Raw genomic sequence first — 24,468 nt, forward strand, 5'->3', positions numbered from 1 at the left:
TATATAGCTTTATTGTTACCCGTACACTGACGCCATTGTGGGTAGTAGGAACATATGAGGGGTTGGAACATACTTTTTTTGTAGATGATGCCAATGTCCTTGAAGCCACTGTGGGTAGTAGGATCGGAGGTGAGGTATTGAGTTTCGATTTTTTTCATAATTGAAGTGATCCATAGTTGGGTACGTGTTCATAGTATCAAATAGAAAATGCTACATGCAAAAGAACAAGACAGAAATTCTATCTTGCTCTGGCGTGCTAGGAGGTTATGACGTTTTGTTGGTACTTGGTAGTAACTAGTAAAACATATGGAATCTCAAAATGGGTCCAAACTGTAAAGATGGGGTCAAAGAAGCCCAAGGACTAGTCTGGAATCTCAAATAACTCTACTGATCTACTCATTCTACATATTATAGTTCAGTTGAGTTCAAGTGTGAAAAAACACACAGAAAATGGACCCAAAGACGCAAAAGCTGGTCAGAATAACAACAATTGTGTCAACTCTAACTGTTTCATATTTTCTGCTTACTGCTGATTATGGCCCCGAACCCAATATCCTTGACCCTGTAAGTCTTCTTTTTTGTTTTTGTTTCCGATGATGAAAGTTAATTAGTTGTAAAATTGGGAAGTGTGTTCTTCACAACCCTGAACTGACGTTTACTTTGAAAATTGAAAGAGACTAGAGAAACAGTAACACTTTCTATTGTGCAAAACTTGTAAATCGAGGTTAAGAGTTTCCTATGTGCCGTGTGGTTTAATGTCCCCCCGTACACTCAAGGCATTGTGGGTAGTAGGAACATACGAGGGTTGCCAATGTCCTTGAAGCCATTGTGGGTAGTAGGAGGTAAGGTGTTTAGTTTCAATTTTTTTCTTAATTGAGGTGATTCATAGTTGGGTGTTCATAGTGTGGGAGATATCAAATAGAAAATGCTACTAGCAAAAGAACAGGAAGGAAGTTTTGTCTTGTCTAGGCGTGCTAGGAGGTATTGTTGTTAATAGCAGATACGTTGGAATTTCAACAAGGGGAAAACTCGAACTAGATTTTGTATTTCCACAAGCGAAACTTTAATTACTTCAAGACTAGTATTGGAAATTGTGTTTGAGTTTGTAGAAACTCTTCTGTTGTTTTATATTAGAGTTGCCTTGTGCAATCCAATTGCTGGGATGGATAATATTGTCTTGTCTAGTGTTAGTTCTTGTAGTCTTTTGGAGAATTAATAAGACAACTATGATGTTACTCAACATCATTTTTCCATACATCTGAAGAATGTAGTCACTTTAGTGGCACTCCAATATGTAATAGCTGAAGTGTGATTTGAAGTTAGCTGTTGTTGAATCACCGCTTATTCCACATGAACTTATAGAGAGAAGCACCAGCAAAGGATTTTAAGGGGATCTGGGCCACAAGCCCAAAACCCTCCCTCTCAGCGTGATTGCAGGTCATAGACCCGAGTAGTGACACACCTATAGCCAGTAGCAGTATACATAGGGGCAGGCACACAACCAATGATACTCCCTCAACAGTACTGTTATTAGATGAACCTTTTCTTGTATGTTGGTCAGCAAACTTGATCTTGGACCTCCTAGGAGCTGAACACTCAAATACCATGTTACGACACAACTGCTCTAAAAGCTCGAATTTCTGGAGAGGTGCACCAATGTTGTAAATTGAAGGGACCACGAGTCGCCACTTGTTGAATCGTCGGACAGTCTAAAAGCTCGAACTTGTAGAAAGCCAGTGCACCAACATTGTATATGAAAGGGATTATGGGTCACAGCAACCTCTTTAGGTGCTTCACAAATTATACACAAGTAGTCACACACCTGATCACGTAGGGGGCGCACAAACCTAACAACATACCCTCTCCTTTTTTTGATAACCCTAACAACATACCTTCTTTCTCTATTGATTTTGTTATATTTCTCTCTCTTCCCTGTGTCTGTTTATTTTGTTTTTTGGAACTCTATTTTTGTTGTGATCTATTACTTGTCCGACCTTGTATGCTGTTTGAAGTTCTGACACTGAAGTTGCAATTGCAGATCAAGAAGAAAATAGAATCTGCTGAAAGCTCAGTGAAGAAGTTTGTCTTTGGTTATGACAAAGAATCTCAAGAAAGTGAAAGTGGGAAAACCAAGTAAAATACTACAAACATCTTAGCTAATCCTGTTTGCATTTCTCATAACAGATGCAAGAAAGTGTATTGGTAACTGGTAAGGACCTTGTTTTGGCTGGCTTTGTTTGCTTTGTGAGTCATAACTCAAAACCATGTTTGTTTCTAAATAAGAGATCCATACGAAATTTACAGTTTACTCGTGTTTTCTGTAGAGAGGAATTGAACTTTGTGAAATTAGAATAACACGTAAATTGTGCATCTCGGTCTGGTATGAGTTCGTTAGTCAGCGAACTTTATCTTCTCTATATTACATGGGTTGTGGTTTTGTTTTTTTTTGGTAATTAACATATATAAATATATATATATAGATTGGAAATATGTACATGTCCAGGTTACAGACTTCTTTGATCCAATCCTTTTCAAGGATATCCATTAGCCAAGGTGGAGGAATTTCTAACCATTCCACATCCCTAGCTATAGATTTTCCAAAACTTGCGATCTGGTGTGCTACTACATTACCACTTCTATGCACCCAATTGCATGACACTATCCCAACAGTAGACAATAAAGTTATTACATCATCTAATATTAACATTGAGTTCCAAGATAAACTGGTTTTATGCTGCTTTAGATAGTCAACAACAGCTTTACAATCCACTTCTACTTCTAGTTCTCGGCATTCGAACTTCCTGCTCCATTCCAAGGTCTTGAGCAGTCCTTTGCATTTCGCTTCTTCTGTACTTTTGGAATTCCCTCCAACTATTCCTGCACCCAGAAAAAACCCCTTTGAGTCTCTTAAAATATATTCAAAAAATGCTTTCGAGTCGGTTGTGTTATAGCTTGCATCCACATTTAGTTTAAGGCAGTTTTGTTTAGATGGTTTCCATGCAATCTTTGTGGCAGATTTAATGCTTTGAACCTGCAAGTCAGTGTTGCTCAGGCCTGCAAAGTAATCACTAACCACTTTTGTTAGTCTGAAAATATTTTTTTTTTTGTATGGTATACTTCACATCTTTCTAACCAAATTTCCCAATTAATCAATAGGCAGAAGTGTTTCCAAGCATTTTTTTCAATCAACCAATCTTTTGGTGGTTGAAACCACCTATCATTCTAATGTTCTACCTTCATATTAGCAAAATGGGTTAGTCTGAAGTGTCAAGGTGTGGCATACCGTAAAACCTGTGTAAAAGGACATACTAGCATAAGATGGTGTATGGATTCAGTGTTCATGTTATATAGAAGACACTTTTTATCAGGAACAAATAGAATATTAGCAAGTTGATCTCTAGTGGGTATCATATTATTATAACACTTCCAAACAAAAAGTCCAGCTCTTGGATTGTTATCATTGTGCCAGAAAGCAAGATTAGTTCTTTTAGGATTCACTTGAAAACGAGTACTTAAAGCATTATACATAGATTTCACAGAGTGTGTGCCATTATCAGTGTGCATCCACATGATTTTATCATCCAAGTGCTTCCTAGACAAAAAGATATTTTCTATGTGTATACAAGTGTCAGGATCAAAGAGTTGTGATATAAGATTTGTTTTTCAAGTTCTAGTATTATGATCAATGAGGTTAGAGACAGTAGTGAAGGCAGTATTTACAATGTTATTGTCCGGAACTTTCCCATTATTGAGGCCTGGTATCCATTGATCCTTCGATATGCTAATATGAAGCCCTAGACCTACTTTTCAAATAGAGTTGTCAATAATAGATTTCAAGCAATTTTGAAAGTTATACTAGAACCAAGAGGAACCATGTTTATATATGAAATGCATGACAGAGGTTTTGTGGAAGTACTTACCTTTGAGTTGTTCAGCCAACAAGGAAGAAGGATTAGTTATAACTTGCCAGATAATCCTACTCAAGTGAGCCTGATTGTTAATAGACATATCTCTTATACCTATCCCACCTGATTTTTTTGACTGACAGATGAACTTCCAACTTTTAAGATAAAGAGGGTGGGCTTTCCCTTTGGAGGTTCCCCACCAGAAATCTCTTTGCAAACCATTGATGATGGAGGTGGTATGAGTTGGTAACATGAAAGTGCTCATGTGAAAAGTAGGGATAGCTGATGAAATGGATTTAATGAGGACAATTCTTGTTGTTGTGAAAGTAATTTACTCTTCCAGTTAGCTAATTTGTTGTTAACCTTAGTGATGATACCACTAAAAATCTCAGATTTTGGTTGTCCGAGAAACAGGGGGAAACCAAGATATTTTTCACCAATTTTTATAGATATCATGTTAAGGGTTTTCATGATGCATGATGCAATCTCAGGATGAATGTTATTACTAAAATGGATGCCAGACTTCTCAAAGTTTATCTCTTGACCAGTTATGTCACAGAAGGACCTAAGAACTTCTAAAAGCTCCTCAGCCTCAGTCATATTAGCTCTACAAAAAATAAAAGCATCATCTGCAAACAATAAGTGGGAAATGGGTTTGCTATATCTGGATATACTGATACCATGAATACTCTTATCATCAGTTTTCTTTTTGAGAATTCTAGAAAGAACTTCCATGATAAGGATGAAAAGAATAGGAGACAAGGGGTCTCCTTGTCTCAATCCTCTAGTGGATTTGAAATGACCAAAAGGAAAACCATTAACCAAAACAGAGAAGTTGGGGGAGGATATGCATTGATGTACAAGATTAACAGAATGAGAATCTAACCCTATAGAACTAAGAATGGACAGAAGGGATTGCCAATTCACTTTATCAAAAGTTTTGGACATATCAAGCTTGATGGCCATGACCCCAGATTTACCTTGTTTATGCTTCATGTTATGCATAATCTCATGTGCCAAAATAATATTGTCAGTTATCTGCCTATTGGGGACAAGAGCACTTTGAAAAGGTGAAATACAAGGTGCAATGTATTCCTTTAGTATGTTAGCTAAGAGTTTTGAAATTATTTTAATTATAAGATATATTACATAGACTGAAAGGTCTATAATCAGAACAAGAAGTGGGATATATACATTTTGGAATAAGAACAATATTAGTGTGACCTATATTATCCAGAGAATGTGCATCAGTGAAGAACTTATTGACCATATTTACAATATCATGACCAACAATGTCCCAAGAGGAGTGGTAAAAGATGGCTGGGAAGCCATCAGGCCCAGGGGATTTCAGACCCCCAATGCTGAAGGTAGTATTTTTAACATCTTCAGTGGACACAATTCTTGAAATATCTAGATTATTTTCAAAAGAGATGGATTTATGGAAGAGATTATGAATATGTGTCAAAGTAGCAGAGAAGGGATTGCAATTATCCTTATTTAACAGAGAGTCAAAATGAGAAACAAAGGATTGGCCAATGGCTTTATAAGAAGATATCCACTTATCATTGTCAGTTTTTAGCCATTCAATTTTGTTGAACTTCCTATGCCTCAAAGTTTTGATGTGAAAATATTTTGTGCTCCTGTCTCCTACAATAAGATCCTTATCTCTAGATTTTTGCTGCCATAGTTTTTCTTCTTGAAGAAGAACACTGTCAAGCTCAATAAGAATATTTTTTTCTAAGGCAACATTATTGCTAGTGGGTTGTAGATTATGAATATATAACAAATCCTTTTCCAAAAGATTAATCTTTTGAAAAACATTTCCAAACACATTTTTGTTCCAAAATTTTAGAGCTTTTTTTGTGGAAATGAGATGCTTTGGAATAAGGGTAGGCATCTTATGGGAATTATATATGTAAATTTTGATTGGTGTTTGATCTGTTCCAAGCCTTATGAATGATGTTGTGATAGTCTTGGTGTTTGATCTGTTCCAAGCCTTATGAATGATGTTGTGATAGTCTTGGTGTTCTATCCACATATGTTGGAACTTGAAAGGTTTAGGAAAATCATGGGATTATGGCTGGGTATTTAAGGGAATGGGTGAGTGATCAGATACAGTGGCTGGTAAGTGATAGATCATAGTTTATGGGAAAAGAAGGCTCCATTCAGAATTATTGAGTGCTCTGTCTAGTCTTTTTTGGATATTGTCAGGGGTAGTTCTCTTGTTGGACCAAGTAAAGGGGTATCCTTTAAAACCCGAGTCTAGCAGAGCCAAGTCTCTAATGATATCTATAGTAGGTTGGCAGTCACTATGTACAAAAGGTCTCCCACCACTTTTTTCATCAGAAGAGAGGATGATATTTAGATCTCCAATAATAAGAATAGGTGTATTATTGGTTTGATTTGCAAGATCTCTGATAGGATTCCAACTCAAGTTTCTACAATTTTTGTATGGACTGCCATAAAAGAAATAGGCAATCCATGTAAGAAAAAGAGGTCCTAAGATGATATTAGTTGTGATGTGATTTATGGAAGAATTTTGGATTGAGAGATTGACACCATCTTTCCAAAAGATGCATAGTCCCCCTGCAGTGTTTTTGGGTTCTACTGTAAAGAAATGAGAATATGACAGATGATGTGAGATATATGACATGTGATTAGAATTCGATTTTGTTTCAGAGAGAAACAAAATATCAGGATTATGGGAGAGAAGGAGATTTTTCAGATGCCTAATGGTTGCAGGATTCCCACAACCTCTACAATTCCAGCTTAGGATCTTCATCTATTCACTACTGGTGTCTGTTCTGGTACAGACACAAACCAAACTAACACCCTGTGTGCCTTCATAATAGGTTAAGAACTTTTGACTGTCTGATTATACCTTTGTATGAAATTTTGGGGTTCCTCCCACCCAGATAGAGCTTCTCCGGTGGTATACTCTGAATTTTTTTGATAGATCCATTGTACCATATGAGTGAACCACAAACTATTTTTATTTGGTAAAATAATAATGATGTCATTATTTATATATGAAAAGGTTATATATTTATATAGTAATATATAAGACTTAACCAAAATAAAATCAGCATGATGTACATACATATGTTCAGGAGAATTGCAAAGATATGGAATAATCAAACTAGCTTTGTATCTTGCAGAACAAGCCAGAGAAAATGTATATATGAATTCAAGCAACGAATTATAGATATGTATGAAGAAAAGGTAAGAGCTTTAAATTAAAAAGGGGTTGATATGGTACCTTTGTTGCTTGAATAGAAAGAACATCCCTATGCGAGGCATAAGATGCAATTAAAGCTTGATCCATATCAGCATTAAGTTCAGCATCTAGTTCGTCATTCAACTGAAAAGGGACATTGGTTTGTGATGATTCAACAATGATATCTCCAAATGTATCACTTAGGATCTGGGATTGCTCTGTTATCTCCATCTGTAAGTCCTGGTTTTCATCTTCAAAGTTTGGGAGTTTAACCACCGAAGGAAGTGTTCTTAAGTTCAAGTTGATATCTCCCCAAAGGGAGTGCAAGACTACACCTTGGGAAAGTAAAATCTGATTTACAACCGGATTGGTGATCATATCCCAAGACAAACTCCACATTAATATCAGCCACACGTATTTTTGAGGTAAAAGGTGCATTTTGTCCCAGATCTAATTTTCCTGGTAGATTGATTGATGGATTTTGAAGTGGAGGAGTTGGGATGTATGGATCTTCATTAGTATTGTATGAAAGAGCTGGTTCATTGATTGAAAGTTGTATCTTTCTTTTCTTGGGTGGTTTTTGATCTTGCTCAGTACACTTTCCTTTCCCCTTACTCTTGCGACGTATAGCTTTTTTATTGACATTTCCAGTTTGGGTTTTATTTTCTTCCATCACATTCCGGTGATGAGATTTGGATGTAGGATGGTGTTTCTTCAGTGATTTGTTTGGTTTGGATGGAGATGTCGGTGATCTGGTTTGGTGGTGAGTGATTCTTGGTAGGTGAGCTTATGGTTGGAATTATGATGTTGGGGTTTGGATTTGGGCCTGAAGGGAAAAAGGCTAGTGGTTGGATAAGATGACCCATAACAATAGCAGTTTCCATTGGTGTGGGTTCTTCAAAATGGATCAACCCTTGTTCTATTTTTGATAAACCCCCTTTTTTTTTAGATACTTTTAGATGATGAGGCCCCCACATTGAGAGTTGGGTTATGTGGTTCATCGTTTGGAGTATAAATGACACATGCCTCAGCTCCTCCGAAAAAGAGTTTGTGATGATTTATAGCTTCCACGGTCATGTTAGTAGGTGTTGGGTTTTCAACCACTACAATTTGGGCATTTTGTGGTTGAGTATAATGTTCTAAGAGGAAAGGAGTGGGTTCATTATGAGTTTCATGACCTGGTTCAGGAAAGCTACAATAGTAGGTATCATGGCCGATTTTGAAGCATCTTCTACAAGAGTGATATGGCATACCTATGAACACAAAGGAGATCCAAACTGGTCCTTGGCTGATTGTTTTAACCATAACTCCTTGGGTGATCGGGGCTTCGATATTAACTTCGACCCTAGCATAGTATCCATCAGCATCTCTAGGTGCGTTGCCAGCGGGAGCGATTCGTTCGATTACTATGGGGAGCTGATGTTCCAGTTTTAGACTCGTGAAGCTGATCCATATTGGGTTGTGCAAACCGTATTGTGGATGGTACAGTGTATGGTGAAAATGCTTTCAAGACCATAAGATAACCTAATATTTGCCAAGGTTGATCCTTTATAATCTTTGCCTTATCAGCTTCCTTTTCAAATAGAAAAACGAAGAGATTTCCTTCAAGAACAACGATGTCCAGTTTCTTTTTCAAGTTCTATTTCGATCTCACAACATGTAAAATCTCATTTGGGTGATGTTCAACATCAGATATGAGTTTCCCAATGAGTGAGGTTGTCCAACGTGCTTGGGATTGCATTAACAAGTCTCTTGGAATGTCCATTATTTCATAAGGAAGTTTTTCTTCTTCAGTGTAACAAAGAATCAGTGAGTGGGATAAAGAGTGTGTTATGTGATCCATAATATATATACCCAGATCTGGATGTCAGAGATTTTGTTTAAATAACCAATCAAAGGTTAAAATGATAGGTTGTAGATTGTACCCAAATATTTTTAGGTTGGTTTGTTCAGCGGGTTGATGGCTTGAATTAACAACTTAGTTTTTGGTGTGCTGAAAGACAAAAAAAGTGGGTCCAAGATTTGATGTTTCAAGGGGTTTAGAAAGTTTGGTATTGGCTGTATCTTTGTTGAAACCGATTGGAAGAACGCTGAAATTTGAGAAAATGCTGTACTTAATGCTGATAGTGGGCTTGTGGATCTTATGCCTCGTAAAGGAATGTTCTTGCAAGAGTGAAACAAAAAGAACAAGGAAGATATGTACATAACTAGTTAGGAAGTAAAGACTTTTAGTAATTAGCTTTAAATAGAAAAAGATGATAAGATCATGATAATGATTGGACTTAAAAGGATGAAGATGGAAACATTTAAAGAATAAAAAACAAGTTTTTGATAGGGGGGAGTATTTTTCATAGATAATATGATGCTTATGAGAGAGATTTAAGACTTGGAACAGGTTTTGAAATGATTGTGCATCACTATTTGGTACAATGGATGTGGCTGAACTCAGATGATGCATTTTCTTTTCCCATACAACCTGATTCAGTTAAACCTTCTTCATAACATGAATTGCAATGAAAAACTCTGCTACCTTGACAAGGTTATCTTCTAAACAAATTTCATACTTCGACCAGATTCAGACACTCTAGACCAGATTCAGACCCTCTTTCACCTCTTTAACATCATATCCTTCTGGAAATAGTTAATATCCTCTTTCTCTTTTATTTAAGTTACTAAGTTACATGGGTTGTGCTAGTTTGCTTCATAGGAGTTTCATAGAAACTTAAAAAGAGTAATTTTAAACTAGGAAAGAACGTGTTCTAGGTGTTGCCAACATTACCATACTAACAAAAAGGTAGCTAATTAAGCGAGAGCTTTATTGTCATTTTTAAATTCTAAAGCATTTACCTAAATATATTTGCATATTTTGGGAAGGGAACCTATGGAAACGAAGAAACTTCCCTACGCAGCAGTCAACATCAAAACAATTTCCATTCTAGCTCAAATTCACACTGAAACTTTTTACACAAACACAGCCGTAACTGAAGCTCATTCAATCATTTGCTTCCAAGCATATCAGAAAATTCTATATATTCCTGTAAATGTAACTATTTGGTTGAACTCTCCATTCATTCATCGACTTTCGAGATGGAGTTGGGAATTATGGACTACATACAGGGGCGGCTTTGACCCATAGTCAACATAGGCGGTGGGTAAGGGCCCCACTTGTTGCCAAAAAATAAGGGCCCCGAATTGGACCATGCCCACTACCAATTATATCACTAGCCCAAGTTTTATTTTTATTTTTGGCTTAAAACACTAAAAGTTTGGCCCAGTTAGTGAATGGCCACTGTCCACTAAGTCTCTAGCCCACGTTTTTATGTTTTTTTTGCTTAAAACATTAAATATTCGGCCCAGTCAGTAAAGCCCAACTAACTAAGCCCGAAACGGAAACAAAAACCACTTGTCTTCTTCAATTCTTTTTCTTAGTATTTTTGGTGTTTCTCCAAAAAAAACAAAACAAAACGTACACTAGTTTGAGCCAAGCCCTATTTTTGGAGCTTGCCTAGGACCACCCAAAACCCTGACCCAGCCCTGACCCAGCCCTGACTACATATGACCAAGCCCAACACCTCAAAGCCCCAATAGATCGTAGTCAACTTACATAGTTGCTGTGGAATCTTTTGATTTCCACAGGACACGGCCATGCATTTGACTCAAGATTCAAACTCTCCTCTTTAATTTTTATTTATTTTTATTATTTTTTTTATATTTGAAAAAGTTACAGGGTTAAATGGATAATACAAGACCCTACCCAAACTTCAAAAAGCTACCTACCTCTCACTAATTGTATGATCATTAGAAGGAGAATCCTAATAAAACAACACTAGACTATAAACCTTACAATCATGAACACTTGGTGAACATAACCCACCGGGTAGGCGGGTGCACACAAACATACCAACATATAAACATCGATCGTATGCCACCAAACAAGAGTTTATCTCTTAATACCGGATGGCCATCACGTTTCTGTGCATTCTCAAAACTATCCTCTTTAAAAGTTAATATAGCTCAGGTCCTCAGGTTTTGGCATAGAATTAAATAAGTAATTAAACAAACAACTTAAAAAAGGCCTCAATATCCAGGTATGTTAAATTAAGATGCCAACCAAGTAATCTCAATGGCATAAAAACAGGAAGTAGAGAAAAACTTATTACCTTGTCCTTTTTCTCATGGCCTCGACTCATTGCTATTCAAGCGAAAGATTCCTCTCCTGTGAACTCCATGGACGGCATTTCAATCGTGGAAATTACCGCATTAGAATGGTACAATGTACACAAAAAATGGGCATATTATCTTTTATTGTATCGTTTTCCTTGAGTTGAGGCGTTGAGTACAATATAAATTTTATATCAACTCTAAATTCACTAAACACGCTTCCTTGCTTGGCCAACATTCACCGTCGATTTACTCAGCTCGATTCTCTAAAAACAGTGAAAAAGTAAATGACCATGGCATAGCCCTTGAAGGCTTGAAGCATTAGTATTTTCATTGGCATAATGGTTAGAAATTTGTTTTGTGCCTAGCCAAACCAATTAATCAGATTACTACAACTATTATTATTATTGAACTTGGCATCAAGATTTACAAGGCTGCTGAATCTCAATAGTTATGAACTCCACGTCTCCACCACCTGGGTACAATTTTTATTATGCTCTGAACATTGTTGAGCATAATTTATGTGTTATTAACTTGGATAAGAACGTGGTCAAGCATAAATAGTGATCTCCCCTACTTTATTATTTACGAAATATATTTTAATTTGTATCCGACTATCTGCACAGTATATTTTTCTAGTCACGAATGACTTTGTCGTTAGTTGTGACTCTTATGTTCTTCTTCAAACATGAGAGAACATGTTTTTGGCTATTTTAATGTAAGTAAGCAACAAGGCATTTTTATGTCTTCTTCCAGTGGACTAAGTTTATAAGGGGGTGTTTATTAGTTTGTAAGTAAGAAAAATAGTCCCTCCGTATACTTGAGCATCAATAATGGGAAGCAGTGCCGTTTTTTCTGCAGTATCCAGAAGGTAAGCATGTTTATTCATTTTAACTACCATGTTATGGTTCATAGTACAAAATATCAGAATATGGATATTTATCGATATTCAATTTCTGGATATGTATTGTGGATATATTTCTCTTTTTAAGGATATTTGACGTTGTATCACATGCAAATATCGTGGACATATCCAAAATATCTCCAAATATCATAGATATTATGGATATTTTTTGATATATTATTTATATTTATTTGAAATATAATGATAAATAATATTAAATAAAATTGTTATATACACAAAATATTGCCAAATATCTCTAAATATCTATAAATATCACAAATATCGTTAATATCACCGATATTTACAGTCGTATATATTTATGAACATATCGTAATATTTATATATCTTTCTCTGAAATCCAGATAGATATCCCCAAATATCATGATTATTGGGTAATACTAGTTAACTCAAGAAAATAGAAAGAAAAGAAAAACACATAAGGGCATCTCCAATGGGGGGTGTAAAATTACACCTCCACTTAGGCTCCACGTAGGTGCCATTAGGATTTTACACCTTTAATTGTATAGTATTGTATAGCTCATAAATATCCACACTCTATACTTTCCAATGGAAGAGTGTAAAAAAAATAGATTTTAAACTCGGACGTCACTCCAAGTGACGCCCTCTTTAATTTAAACCTGGGGCGTCGGAGGTGACGAGAAGATGTCCGTCGCTTGGAGTTCCGAAGTTAAAAAATAAAGCTTCAAAACGTGTGTTGAAGTGGCGTGTCCGAAGTTTTAAGTTAAAGCGAGATATTATTTTAAGTGACGTCCGGGTTTTTTATTAACTAATAGCGAGAGGGGGAATTCCCCACCCTCTCTATTAGCTAATACACTATTACCTACGGTTTAGCACCCCCATTGGAGAGAATTTTTTTATATTTGGGGTGTAAAATTTTCACTCTATACGGTTTATACTCCCCATTGGAGATGCCCTAACAATGACATATGGGTGCTAGGTGATTTGGTTAATTTTATGGATCAAAGCAAATACATGTGAAAATAAAATGTAACGGATTGACCAATTACAATGCTCAATCCTTTTCTGGCTAACAATGAAATATGGAATCACACATTGTAAGGTACCTTTCCTCAATAAGACAATAACAGATATTCTTAGGACTAAATAATTAGGCACACAAGTATTTTAGCAAGGGCGCCCTTTTAGCAATGCATATTGGTTCCATGTGATTTGGTGATTCTTTATTTTAATGAGATCGGATCAAATTAAAGCAAATACATGTGAAAATAAAATGTAACGGATTGAACAATTATCACGCTCGATACTTTTCTGGTTAACAATGAAATCTGGAATCACACATTGTAAGGTACATTTCCTCAACAAGACAATAACAGATATCCTTAGCACACAATGGTTAAGCCCACAAGCATTTATACCCAGTAAGATTTTCATTTTTTTTTGGATGGTTAATAAGATTTTCATTGTGTTCGCCAATAGTTTGTGGTTTTCTTTTGAAGATTAGGACATGTATTTTAAACTGTCACATAGAAACACACGAGATACTAGCTTAAGCTGTAAGCCTGTAACTATGGTCCTCAGCATCAACAATGGCAAATAGTGCAGTTTTTTCTGCAATTACACAAGAAAGTATATCTAATACATTCTAACTGACATATTCGTAATAATATCCCATTCAATTGCCTCTCTTGTTATATTTTGAATGAATTCCAAATTTACTTGCATTGTTGAATTCTTGAAGGGTCTCCAAAAAAATATATATTACAAGTTTGACATCAAATTCCAGACCCAACAACCAATCCCACCGGTCTTGTCATAACGAAATTCTCGGGTCGTATGAGTGTACATTCAAATGGTCCCGGGTTGTTTGAGTGTACACTCAAACGGTCTTGCCATGTTGTTTGAGTATATACTCAAACGGTTTATCCATGTCGTTTGAGTGTACGCGATTTATCCATGTCATTTGAGTGTACACTCAAACGATCTCGCAATGTAGTTTGAATGTACACTCAAACGACCTCACTATGTAGTTTTAGCTATACGATATGGCGTGGTCGTTTGGGTAGTCTCCAGGACAACATGGCGGGGTCGTTTGGGAACTATCTTGGGCGACATGGCTGGATCGTTTGGACTTAAAAAATTCGATTTGTTTGTCACAATGTTCATTTTAAAAATCAACTTCCACTTAATCAACCCAAACTCGAAATGACTTCATCAAGCTTGGGCAAACTCGAACTCAAGTTTAATCAACTCAATCTTCCACCCAAACTCCAAAAAAAAACATCAAGTTTGAAATCATCAAGTTTAATCAACCCAATCTTCCACCCCAATCAAGTTTAATCAATCCAATCAAATTTAATCAACCTAATCAAATTTAATCAACCCAACCAAATTTAATTAACCTAATCAAGTTTAATCAACCCAACAAAGTTTGAGTATATACTCAAACGGGACACGACTCGAATTGGGTGAAGTCGCCAACCTTCAATTCCCATTGTTGATTCACAACTCAACACTCGAAGTATGAACACGACAGAAAACTCAAAGTTTTTTTTTGTTGTTTTTTTTTTGTTTGGGGTTCAGTCTCGCGAGAGAGATGATATCGACTAAAAAGTTTTGAAAAAAATAGTAGCCCGTATGCGTTGAGGTGGAGGGTGTATTGGGCTATTGTTGTTGGACTTAGTTGTCGGGCTTGGGCCGGAGTCTGCCGAATGCAATTTGATGAGTGTCCGATTAAATCACCTTCTTGAATTGTATCCGGTCCAACTTTATGCATAACGTGCCATGCCCTTGTAGTTTTTATCGAATCAACATGAATCCTCACAAAATTAATATTTCACTAATATTAAACATTTATTAAGCTTTATCACTTGCTGGTTTCTTCAGACTTCACGGTATCAAAATTTCCTCAACAACCATATGATCCATAGCACATAACTAAGTCGTATATTGTACAGGTTAGAGGGAAAGGTAGCATTGATCACTGGTGGTGCGAGTGGTATCGGTGAGTGTACAGCGAAGTTATTCAGCCAGCATGGTGCAAAAGTTGTCATTGCTGATATCCAAGATGATTTAGGACATTCAGTCTGTAAGGACATTGGTCCTGCTTCGGCCTCTTATGTCCACTGCGATGTCACTGATGAAACTCAAGTTGAATATGCAGTCAATAAAGCTGTTACTAACTATGGGAAACTCGACATAATATTCAATAATGCGGGTATTTGTGATCAATTCAAACCACGAATTGTTGACAATGAGAAAACCGACTTTGAAAGGGTCTTAAGTATAAATGTGACTGGGGTGTTCCTCTGCACTAAGCACGCTGCACGAGTCATGGTTCCTGCTCGAAGTGGTAGCATAATTTCTACTGCAAGTGTCAGCTCAGTTGTAGGAGCTGCTGCATCCCATGCTTATTGTTGTTCAAAGCATGCTGTGGTTGGACTAACAAAGAATGCAGCACTTGAGCTTGGGCAGTTCGGTATTAGAGTTAATTGCTTGTCTCCCTATGCACTTGCAACACCTTTAGCTAAGAGGTTTATGAAGTTGGATGATGAAGGAGTTGAGGCAGTAAGCGAGTCTTTTGCCAATCTAAAAGGGCTGGCACTTAGAGCAGAAGATGTTGCACATGCTGCTCTTTATTTTGGCAGTGAGGAGTCTAAATATGTGAGTGGGCATAATCTCATTGTTGATGGGGGTTTCACAGCTGGTAATCCATCGTTCGGTATATTTAAGTACGGAGATTCATGAAATTGTTTTGAGTCCTGCCTCAAGATGTGTAGTAAGGAGTAACAGGTGTGGCTCTGTTTTCCATTAATCCAAGATATGAAATCCTCTAGAATACATGATTTACGAATTACGACAATAGATTCCTTTTAATAAGAGTATGTTATATATGTGGTGAGAAGAAGCCTTGCATGCTAATGCAATAGTTAAGCGCACAAGTCGTTCCAAGGTTTTAAAACACAATTTGTGGAGTAGCAATCCACCTTTAAGAGAATCCATGAATTTTTTGAGGGGCGCGCGTCTTCAATCAAAATTCTGATTGATTCTGTACGGTAAGTGCACCGATGATCTCATCCACCTGGGCTATCACTCTTTTTTCTATGCGAGTTTCATTATATAGAAATTGTATGTCTGATTCACTTGTATAACCTTATCGTCCACGTACTATTCAAGAAAGACGCAAATTTCTAATGAAATTCAATTTCATAGCATAATAATTCATGCCAAAGAATATATAGTCTGTCTGTAATAATATATCTTTTCTAGTTTTCTTTAAACTTGTTGTCGTTGTTTTTCTGCATATATAAGAACATTTAGCTGCTAGCTGGCTAGCTAGCTAAGTGATAAGTGATAACTATGTCAACGAGGTCTCTTCCTTCTCACTGATAGAGTTAGTGTAAAAAGTTGAGTTGTTCAGTTTGTAACATGATTTGTTAATTAAATGCAATTAATCGCCAAAGTTCAATTCCTATACCGCATAAACTGTAGACATGAAATATGTTGAGGATTAATTATATGGCCAATCCAACATCCAGGAAAATAAACTAAATGATAACAAACAATTTCAGTACATCTGTACATACCACTGTTGGGGGATTTTGCACTACGTTGCAGATCTAGTATTTGTGCAGTAAAAAGGGACGCGATGATTTCGAAACATAATCTGCAGAGTCAAAAAAGTTCTCTGTTAACATGCAACCAGCTAGGTGTAGATGACTAGATGAGAACAATGTATTCACCAAGTTAAAATCATTTCCTATTTCGCTTCTTGAGCTCACAATGAGATTACACTATCCGCGGAAAAAGAGGCAAGGCTATTAGTATGAGTGACGAGGGAGCTTACAATAGTAAATTTGCTTTTAACTTTCCTGAAGGTATTCCACTTGAGATGGTAAACGAACAAATTCCATATTCCAAACTTCAGTAACAACTCGTCATTACTGAGCGACAAAGCTTGTACCCATGGCTGTGGATGAGAACATAAACCAAAGAGAGAGAAACGCTTTGCTACCATTGGCTCAATGCTGATTATGTGTATTTTATCCCAAACCTGCTTTGTGCAGTCCTCTAAACCCATAGATATACTTCCCAGCTGGAGAATTAGGTATCACATAAACACAAACGCTCACCCATCTCTAGGAGTTGCATTGTTTTATATGTCTATTTTCTGAGCCACATTGGCCTCCAGGATGTGGCATCGTATAGAATTTCTCGCTCTCCATTTTGAACACAAAGATGGACTTTGAACAACTAGGAGAAATACGCGATGAGCAATAACAGGAAACACCGATAGAAGCCACCCAAGGCAGAGCGTTATTTATAATAACAGGGGCTTCTGTACAAGGAGCCTCAATGTTACTGGTTATCTCTCTGAAGAATTTGGACCTCATGTTGGGTGTTATCCCTCACATAAGGAAGATTGGCAAAATAAGAAGCTAGGTTGGCACCTTAAAATAAGAGAGAAAGAAGAAGAAAATGGGCAGTGTTTTTTTGGGCAGATTGAGACAAAGTACTTCACAGATTATGCAAAGATGCAGGAAAAATGTGAAAATGGATTCAAATGTACCATCAGGATGGGAGGTTCCAGAACATGTTTATTATAGGTTTTGTTAAGTTTTTATAGTGCTACTGTGTGCGTAGACTGTAAGTAACTCTTCATGTACTCCCCCCCAACCACCTTTCATCAATACAAATTTTTGGTTATTGAGAAAAAAAAAATGTACCACCAGGATGATTTTGTCCTGTGCAGATGCAGGATAAGTTGTCTAAAAGTTTTGGATCCTATGGGCCAAAACTATTAAAGACACCGCGCATGGTATGAATTAGTTTGAACTTTGAAGGTTTGCCAATCACCGATCAAATACTGTTCTTATGACTAGTAACAGAAAACAACAGTACTAGTGTCCACAATAAGCACTGAAGCACATAGTTTTTTTTTTAACTTTGAAGTTCACCGATGAAAAACTATTCTTATCACTAATCACAAATCAGAAAACATGACCTAAACTTTTGTCTACTAGCCAAATGACCAAATCCCATGTCCCTACTTACTTATCTTAAATCTAAAACAATTTTTTCCCCACAAGTCCATAAAGACAAAAACAAAACGTTTTGCATTTCCAGTTCTATCTAGGATGAAGGGTGCTTCTTTAGTAACCCCCGTCTTCAAAAGGTAATTAATGCATAAATTTGATCACCCAACTTTCTCATTATTGGAAAACAATTTTCAAGTATATGACTATGTTTCTTTGTTTTTCAGGTTAGAAGGTAAGGTGGCACTCATAACTGGTGGTGCAAGTGAAATTGGTGAGAGCACAGCAAGATTGTACACTCAGTATGGTGCTAAGGTAGTCATTGCCGACAATCAAGATGTTCTTGGCCAATTACTTTGCAAAGAACTAGGTCGAGATGAAACCATTTCCTACATCCATTGCGACGTAACTAAAGAAAATGAAGTTAAGGATGCCGTTAATTTTACCAAGTCCAAGTATGGTACAGTTGATATCATGTTTAGTAATGCCGGTATCATTGCCAAAAGTGATTCACATCGACTAAGTTCTGATAATACAGATTTCAAAAATATTTTTGATGTGAATGTGTATGGTGCCTTCTTGGGTGCCAAGTATGCGACGAATGTGATGATTCCTGCAAAGAAAGGGAGTATCATGTTTACGTCGAGTGTCTCTCCAGTAATTGCTACCGAGGCTTCTTGTGCTTACGCTGCTTCAAAGCACGCTGTGGTAGGATTGATGAAGAATTTGTGTGCTGAACTGGGACAGTATGGGATTAGAGTTAATTGTATCTCTCCTTTTGGAATTGCAAGTCCCTTGCTTACTAGTGTGGCAGGGATGGATGCGTGGAAGGCAGAGGAGGTGGTGTATAGGTCAGCAAACTTGAAAGGGACTTTAGTAAAGCCTGAAGATGTGGCCGAGGCAGCTGTGTATTTGGGTAGTGACGAGTCCAGGTATGTGAGTGGACTTGACCTTGTGGTCGATGGGGGTTATAGCACGACAAATCCTTCATTAGGCGAGGCTATAAAAGAATGTAATTCTTAGTGTATCACATGGACAATCCATGGAAGGTCTTAGACATCACTGAAGCTGGAGTTTATTTGGTTCGGTGGTTCCATGCCGTAAATGTTTACAGTTTGTATTGTAAATCGTACTATACTTTTCAAAAAATTTACATCCCCAGTTGAGTTTATTTTTTAAAAACAATACGACTATGTTGTGAGTGTCTCAATATGTTTTTGTAAGTACATACATTAATCCACCGATACCTTGGGGTGTTCATTTGGACCCAAAACCGATTCAAAACCCGACATGAAAAACCGACAAAAAACTAACTAACCCACACCCGATAAACCCGAACCCAAAACCTACCCTATATATATAATACTAGGTCTGGGAATAGAAAGGGTGTCTCAAATGAAAGTGGAGTGCAAACAGTCTTAACTTAGACGAAAAAATTAGGATGTTTACTCTGGGAATACTTCCAACTTATCGAAAAAAAACTTCCTAGCTTTTGTGTTACTGGGACCCGTGGGAAGTACTTTTACAGTTTACTTTAGTAGCACATTTAGGAGAAAATGGCGCGCAAAGTGCAAACAGTCTTAACTTCCACTTAAAGGTCAGTAATGGTGGAGGGAGAGTTTGAAATGATGGAGTAAAGAAAAGTTTGAGGGAAACTAAACAAGTTTGGAGTGAATATTTAATCCTAAAAAGAATCAAAGAAGACTCGGACAAGGCTAAAAAAAACGACTCTGGTAAACTCCATCCATCTCTTCTTATTGCCTAGTGCAAAGTGCACACAATGTTGTTTGATTTTGTTTTATAGTTTTAATTTTTTATTGAAACCATCGTTCTAACTTCTAACGCTACCTTTGAAAATGTTTAAATTAGCATATATTAAAAAACGGGCTGGTTACGTCGACATACAGAAATGACATATGTAATTGACATACGCAATCCAAAAGAGGATTTGTATATTGCTCTAATGGCTTATTTTTGGTAGATATTATCTCCCTATCATGGATAGTATTTCCACAAAAAATCAGCTCAATCAGATGTGTCTAGTCTTGTCAAAAGAGTGTCAAAATTCTGGACCGTCAGATAAATTTATAATTTGAACTCAATTTTTGGTAGGATTAGACATGTTAAAAGGAGCTGATTTTTTGTGGAGATAATCTCCATGTTGTAGAGATAACATCCCCATAAAATCAATTTTTAGTTCATTATATAAGCAGATAGGATTTCCGTATGTCATTTCTGTATGTCTACGTAGCCAGCCCGGTTAAAAAATCCATACAAATCTCGCATTATGCTCAAACTTTAAGAAAAAGAAGAGCGAGGGGAAACAAAGAGACAACTTGTGACTAGATGGGCCGCATAATGGCAAAATCCACTATTGACCATCTCCTTGACTCCCTAGTCCCTACAAAGAGTCTACGAGTATGTGAACCGTGCTACGCATCGGCGTTTTTTCAAATTTTTAAACCTGTCAGTTATAATTTAAAAAATAATATAAAACATTAAGAGGGGTTGAATATAATTTGAGTGACGTGAATGAGGTATTCTAAATTATTTTAAATAATATGAAGTTAATTCTAATTTCAATAAAATAAGAGAGTTTTTGGTAAATTGTTTAAAAAGGAGGGAGCTGATTAGAATAATTAAGGGAGGTGGTTCTAAAATCATAAAATAGAGAGATTACAAATACACAGTTCGGTTGAAAAATTTTTGAATATAATTTGAGTGACGTGAATGAGGTTTTCTAAATTATTTTAAATAATATAAAGTTAATTCTAATTTTAATAAAATAAGAGAGTTTTTGGTAAATTGTTTAAAAAAAAGGGAGCTGATTAGAATAATTAAGGGAGGTGGTTCTAAAATCATAAAATAGAGAGATTACAAATACACAGTTCGGTTGAAAATTTTTCCTCCTAAAGATCCGGCTATCATATAGTGTAGAGAGGTTAAGGTTCGGAAGGGTTTTTGGTGCCCGAACCCGACTCTTACTTTTAACCCGAAATTAAACTGATAACCCGACCCCAAAAGCGAACCGACAACCTGACCTTTAAATAGTTACTAGTCTTACCTATACATTACCTGGCTCAACTGCTCAAGCATCATGTTGGGTTTACAGACCTATTTGGGCTCTGACATTTTGGTTGCTAACAAATAGCCTAACCTGTCCACCCAGCTAAAAGATAAAAGGAACACATTTTTAATAAAATAAAAACAAAAAACAGGACACCTCAAAAGTCAAAAGTTTAAACATATATCACTCCAAATCTCAATCTCAATTTCAATCTCAATCCCTAATTCTCAATCTCAATCCAATTTTAAATCCCTAATTCAAATCAATTTTAATCTCTAATCCAGTTTTTAATCCAATTAAAATCTCAATACTATCCCTAATCCAATCTCTAATCCAATTTCAACCTAATTTAACTTTAATCCAATTTTAAGCTTAATATCTAATTCACGATCAGTTTCAATTCAATCCATTCTACTCCTAATTTTAAACCAACTTTTTTAATTATTCATCACAGGCCCATTTTCAATAATAGCCCAATATTGCATCAAGCCTTTATTTTATGGTAAAATCCTACAATATAAACATTGTTAGTTCAAAAAATAAAGCATCTAGGTGGCTGTTCGAACATCTTCTTTATATTTGCTTGCTGGGGCTATGGATTAAGTCTCGTGGTCTCTTCATCAAAATATCAGTTTTTGCATGTGGGATCAGAACTCTAATTGGGGGTTTACTTCTTTTTAGATACTGTGCTTCTTTTCTAACTTCAGCTGATACTTGACGTGTAATACACGGTTATTATGTGGAGATAGTTTTCCTGGGTATCGTGCTTTCTGCTGAGATTGGTATCAAATCTTGATAATGTCTAAACAAGATTTAGCAAAAATTACATGTTATGATGGGTGCCTTAATCTAGACACTTTTCAGTCTTAGTGTGGGTTGAGAGATCAATGGGCAATGATGGTCTAAGTGAAGAGGTAGCCATTTGGCGGATTAGTTCTATAACAAAGAGATTATGGATAGATTATTGGGTTTTCTTCACACAGATGGACTTGTATGAATGGGTAAGAAATGAGGTTGAATTGAGACTACTTGAATGTGGTTGGAATGCTAGAGAGTTTGGGCTATATAAGGGGTTACTGGCAGCTCAGTGGTTCTTCACAGTTCTTCAAACCAAGTTATTTCAATTCCTTATTTACATGAGCCCTAACACAGACAAGTTTCTGTCTCCCTCCAAAAAACCCAATTCTATTGAACTTCTAGCTATGGATTTTGAGGCCAAGATGAAGATGCCTTATACAGATCCTCTTATGATCACCAGCTCTGAGAAAATGAAGAGTAAAATATGTGGGCTACAATAAGATGACTTTGTTTGGTCGTGTTCTGGATGGAAGGCTGAATCAGAGCACAATCAAATCAGCTCTTGAAAAAGCATGGTACCCTTTTAAGATTGAAGACATGGTTTTGTACAAATATGAAATATTTCAAATTAGGATGGAGTCTTAGGAACAGGTGGCTGCATTTCTGCTGGGGCAGCCTTGGATTGTAGCTCAACACATTTTTCAGATTATTCCATGGATGAAATTTTATGAAACCAAGGAGTTAAATTTCTCAAAGTTTTATGTTTGGATGCATTTAAATAACTATCCTGATGTTTATTTGGATAAGGAGATTATTGAGGGCAACCTGGTTGAATCTGGTTATTTTGATATGTCTAATCTAAAATTTTTAGAGATTTATCCTAAGACTGAAACACAACCTAGTTGTGTTCGAGTTAAAGTGTTGCTTGATGTTCACGACCCAATTCCTCCAGGCTTTCTTCTACCGGAATCCATTGATGGGGTCGACTGGATATCTTTTGTTTTTGAGTATCTTCCAGTTTTCTACTTTAAGTGTGGCTTTATAGGGCATCATTTCACAGCTTGTAATGTAACAGAAGAAGGTCATGGGAATGAAGTTAGAGTTTCACCAGGAGGACAAAGGTTTCAGTTTTACTTGTCTAAAACTCGTGCTGTTCCAAAACCCATTGGGGACTGATTTGTATTTGGGTTCTCGCTGTTGTTTGGTACTGATCTTAACCAACCACTTCTTCCGCTGCTAACAAATGTAGGTGATTCTTCAGTGAGTTTGAAGCGAATGAATACAACTGCTGAACCATTAAAAGGACCCATGATCATTGATATCTCATCACCTCAACTGAATGCGACTGTTGGTCTAAGCAATGACCATGAATGGCAAACTGCACAAGATTAGTTACCTCTAACTGTGGAGGCGCACAACCCTGGACAGATGGGGTTTTCAACTCAAATGGATTTCCAGAATTTTCATCCCTTGCATGAACTGGAATGCCCTCCAGGATTTGCCCATATTTCTAATGATCCTAAGAAGCTCCATTTTATAGATTTGTCGCAGTTACAAGATCATGATGTCCAGCAAGAGGGTTACTCTTATAAAAGGTAGGAAATATTGCAAGGGGTAGCAGCCAAAGAATCGATGAAACAAGACAAGGAGAATTTCAATGAAATGGTTGAAAGTTTTTTGAGGAAGATCGAGAAGTAAGAAGAAAAACTCCTGTTCATAATGACCGTGAGGTGGCTGCTGTGCATCCTAACATACTATAGAAGAATTCAGCTGGAAAAGGAAAAAAAATCAGTCGGTTAAGGGTTCTGGCCGTAAGCAGACCCCAAGGATTCCATGAGTCTACTATCCTAGAACAGTCGAGGGAGTGGCTGACCTTCGATGATGGAGGAGCTGAAAAAAAAAATCAAGGATGTCAGGCCTATATTTATGTTTGTTATGGAAACTAAGTGTTCTGTAAATAAAGGAGTCAGTTTAATTAAAAGATTAGGGGATTTTGAGTCTTTTGTAGTACCAAGCCAAGGTTTGTCTGGTGGCTTGTGGATCTTTTGGGAAAGAAGTGTGGTTGTCGAAGTGATTATGTCCGACTCATGGTTCATTCACTGTAAAATCTCTATAAAAGTGAATGGAGTAAACGAATGTTTCATTTTGTCGTGTGTGTATGACAACTCTAAGTCTTGCATTCGGTGATTACAGTGATCTGTTCTTAATATGTTTAAACCCACAAATGATGAATCATGGTTGCTCATGGGAGATTTTAATGAAATAACATGTCCAGAAGAAAAGTGTGAGGGAAAACTATTTAATTATTCCAAAGTCAGGACTTTCTTGGATATGATTGATGATTGTAAGTTGTTTGATTTGGGGTTTGTGGGTAGTGTTTACACCTGGACGAATAGACAGAA

General features: G+C 36.6%; 3 protein-coding genes and 1 long non-coding RNA gene across 4 annotated transcripts; 3 read left to right on the forward strand and 1 right to left on the reverse strand.

Moving 5' to 3' along the window:
* Positions 1 to 309: 309 nt before the first annotated feature.
* On the forward strand, positions 310 to 2,370 carry LOC147483065 (uncharacterized). Its single transcript, XM_086578129.1, has 2 exons — positions 310 to 564; positions 2,039 to 2,370. Exons 1-2 carry the CDS (start codon positions 451 to 453, stop codon positions 2,135 to 2,137), a joined length of 213 nt encoding a protein of 70 aa, XP_086434255.1. The 5' UTR covers positions 310 to 450; the 3' UTR covers positions 2,138 to 2,370.
* Positions 2,371 to 2,459: 89 nt separating this feature from the next.
* On the reverse strand, positions 2,460 to 5,031 carry LOC147483066 (uncharacterized). The gene is made up of 2 exons (XR_015205115.1): positions 3,721 to 5,031; positions 2,460 to 2,877 (listed from the first exon to the last, which is right to left on the reverse strand). It is a non-coding gene; the product is annotated as an uncharacterized LOC147483066 (long non-coding RNA).
* Positions 5,032 to 11,997: 6,966 nt separating this feature from the next.
* On the forward strand, positions 11,998 to 16,386 carry LOC147483067 (secoisolariciresinol dehydrogenase-like). The gene is made up of 2 exons (XM_086578128.1): positions 11,998 to 12,154; positions 15,124 to 16,386. Exons 1-2 carry the CDS (start codon positions 12,117 to 12,119, stop codon positions 15,911 to 15,913), a joined length of 828 nt encoding a protein of 275 aa, XP_086434254.1. The 5' UTR covers positions 11,998 to 12,116; the 3' UTR covers positions 15,914 to 16,386.
* Positions 16,387 to 18,183: 1,797 nt separating this feature from the next.
* On the forward strand, positions 18,184 to 19,474 carry LOC147483068 (secoisolariciresinol dehydrogenase-like). Its single transcript, XM_086577658.1, has 2 exons — positions 18,184 to 18,341; positions 18,429 to 19,474. The coding sequence occupies exons 1-2, from the start codon at positions 18,304 to 18,306 to the stop codon at positions 19,222 to 19,224; spliced, it is 834 nt and encodes a 277-aa protein (XP_086433784.1). The 5' UTR covers positions 18,184 to 18,303; the 3' UTR covers positions 19,225 to 19,474.
* Positions 19,475 to 24,468: the final 4,994 nt, after the last annotated feature.

The sequence above is a fragment of the Coptis chinensis genome, chromosome 8, assembly GCF_015680905.1.
Source record: "Coptis chinensis isolate HL-2020 chromosome 8, ASM1568090v1, whole genome shotgun sequence".
NCBI lineage: Eukaryota > Viridiplantae > Streptophyta > Magnoliopsida > Ranunculales > Ranunculaceae > Coptis > Coptis chinensis.

Excerpts from the sequence above, each read along its gene's own strand:
- LOC147483067 (XM_086578128.1), top strand. The coding sequence starts at position 12,117 with ATGGGAAGCAGTGCCGTTTTTTCTGCAGTATCCAGAAG. Across the intron at positions 12,155-15,123 it reads TTTTCTGCAGTATCCAGAAG|GTTAGAGGGAAAGGTAGCAT; the intron begins GTAAGCATGTTT and ends TATATTGTACAG.
- LOC147483065 (XM_086578129.1), top strand. The coding sequence starts at position 451 with ATGGACCCAAAGACGCAAAAGCTGGTCAGAATAACAACAATTGTGTCA. Across the intron at positions 565-2,038 it reads AACCCAATATCCTTGACCCT|ATCAAGAAGAAAATAGAATC; the intron begins GTAAGTCTTCTT and ends TTGCAATTGCAG.
- LOC147483068 (XM_086577658.1), top strand. The coding sequence starts at position 18,304 with ATGAAGGGTGCTTCTTTAGTAACCCCCGTCTTCAAAAG. Across the intron at positions 18,342-18,428 it reads GTAACCCCCGTCTTCAAAAG|GTTAGAAGGTAAGGTGGCAC; the intron begins GTAATTAATGCA and ends TTTGTTTTTCAG.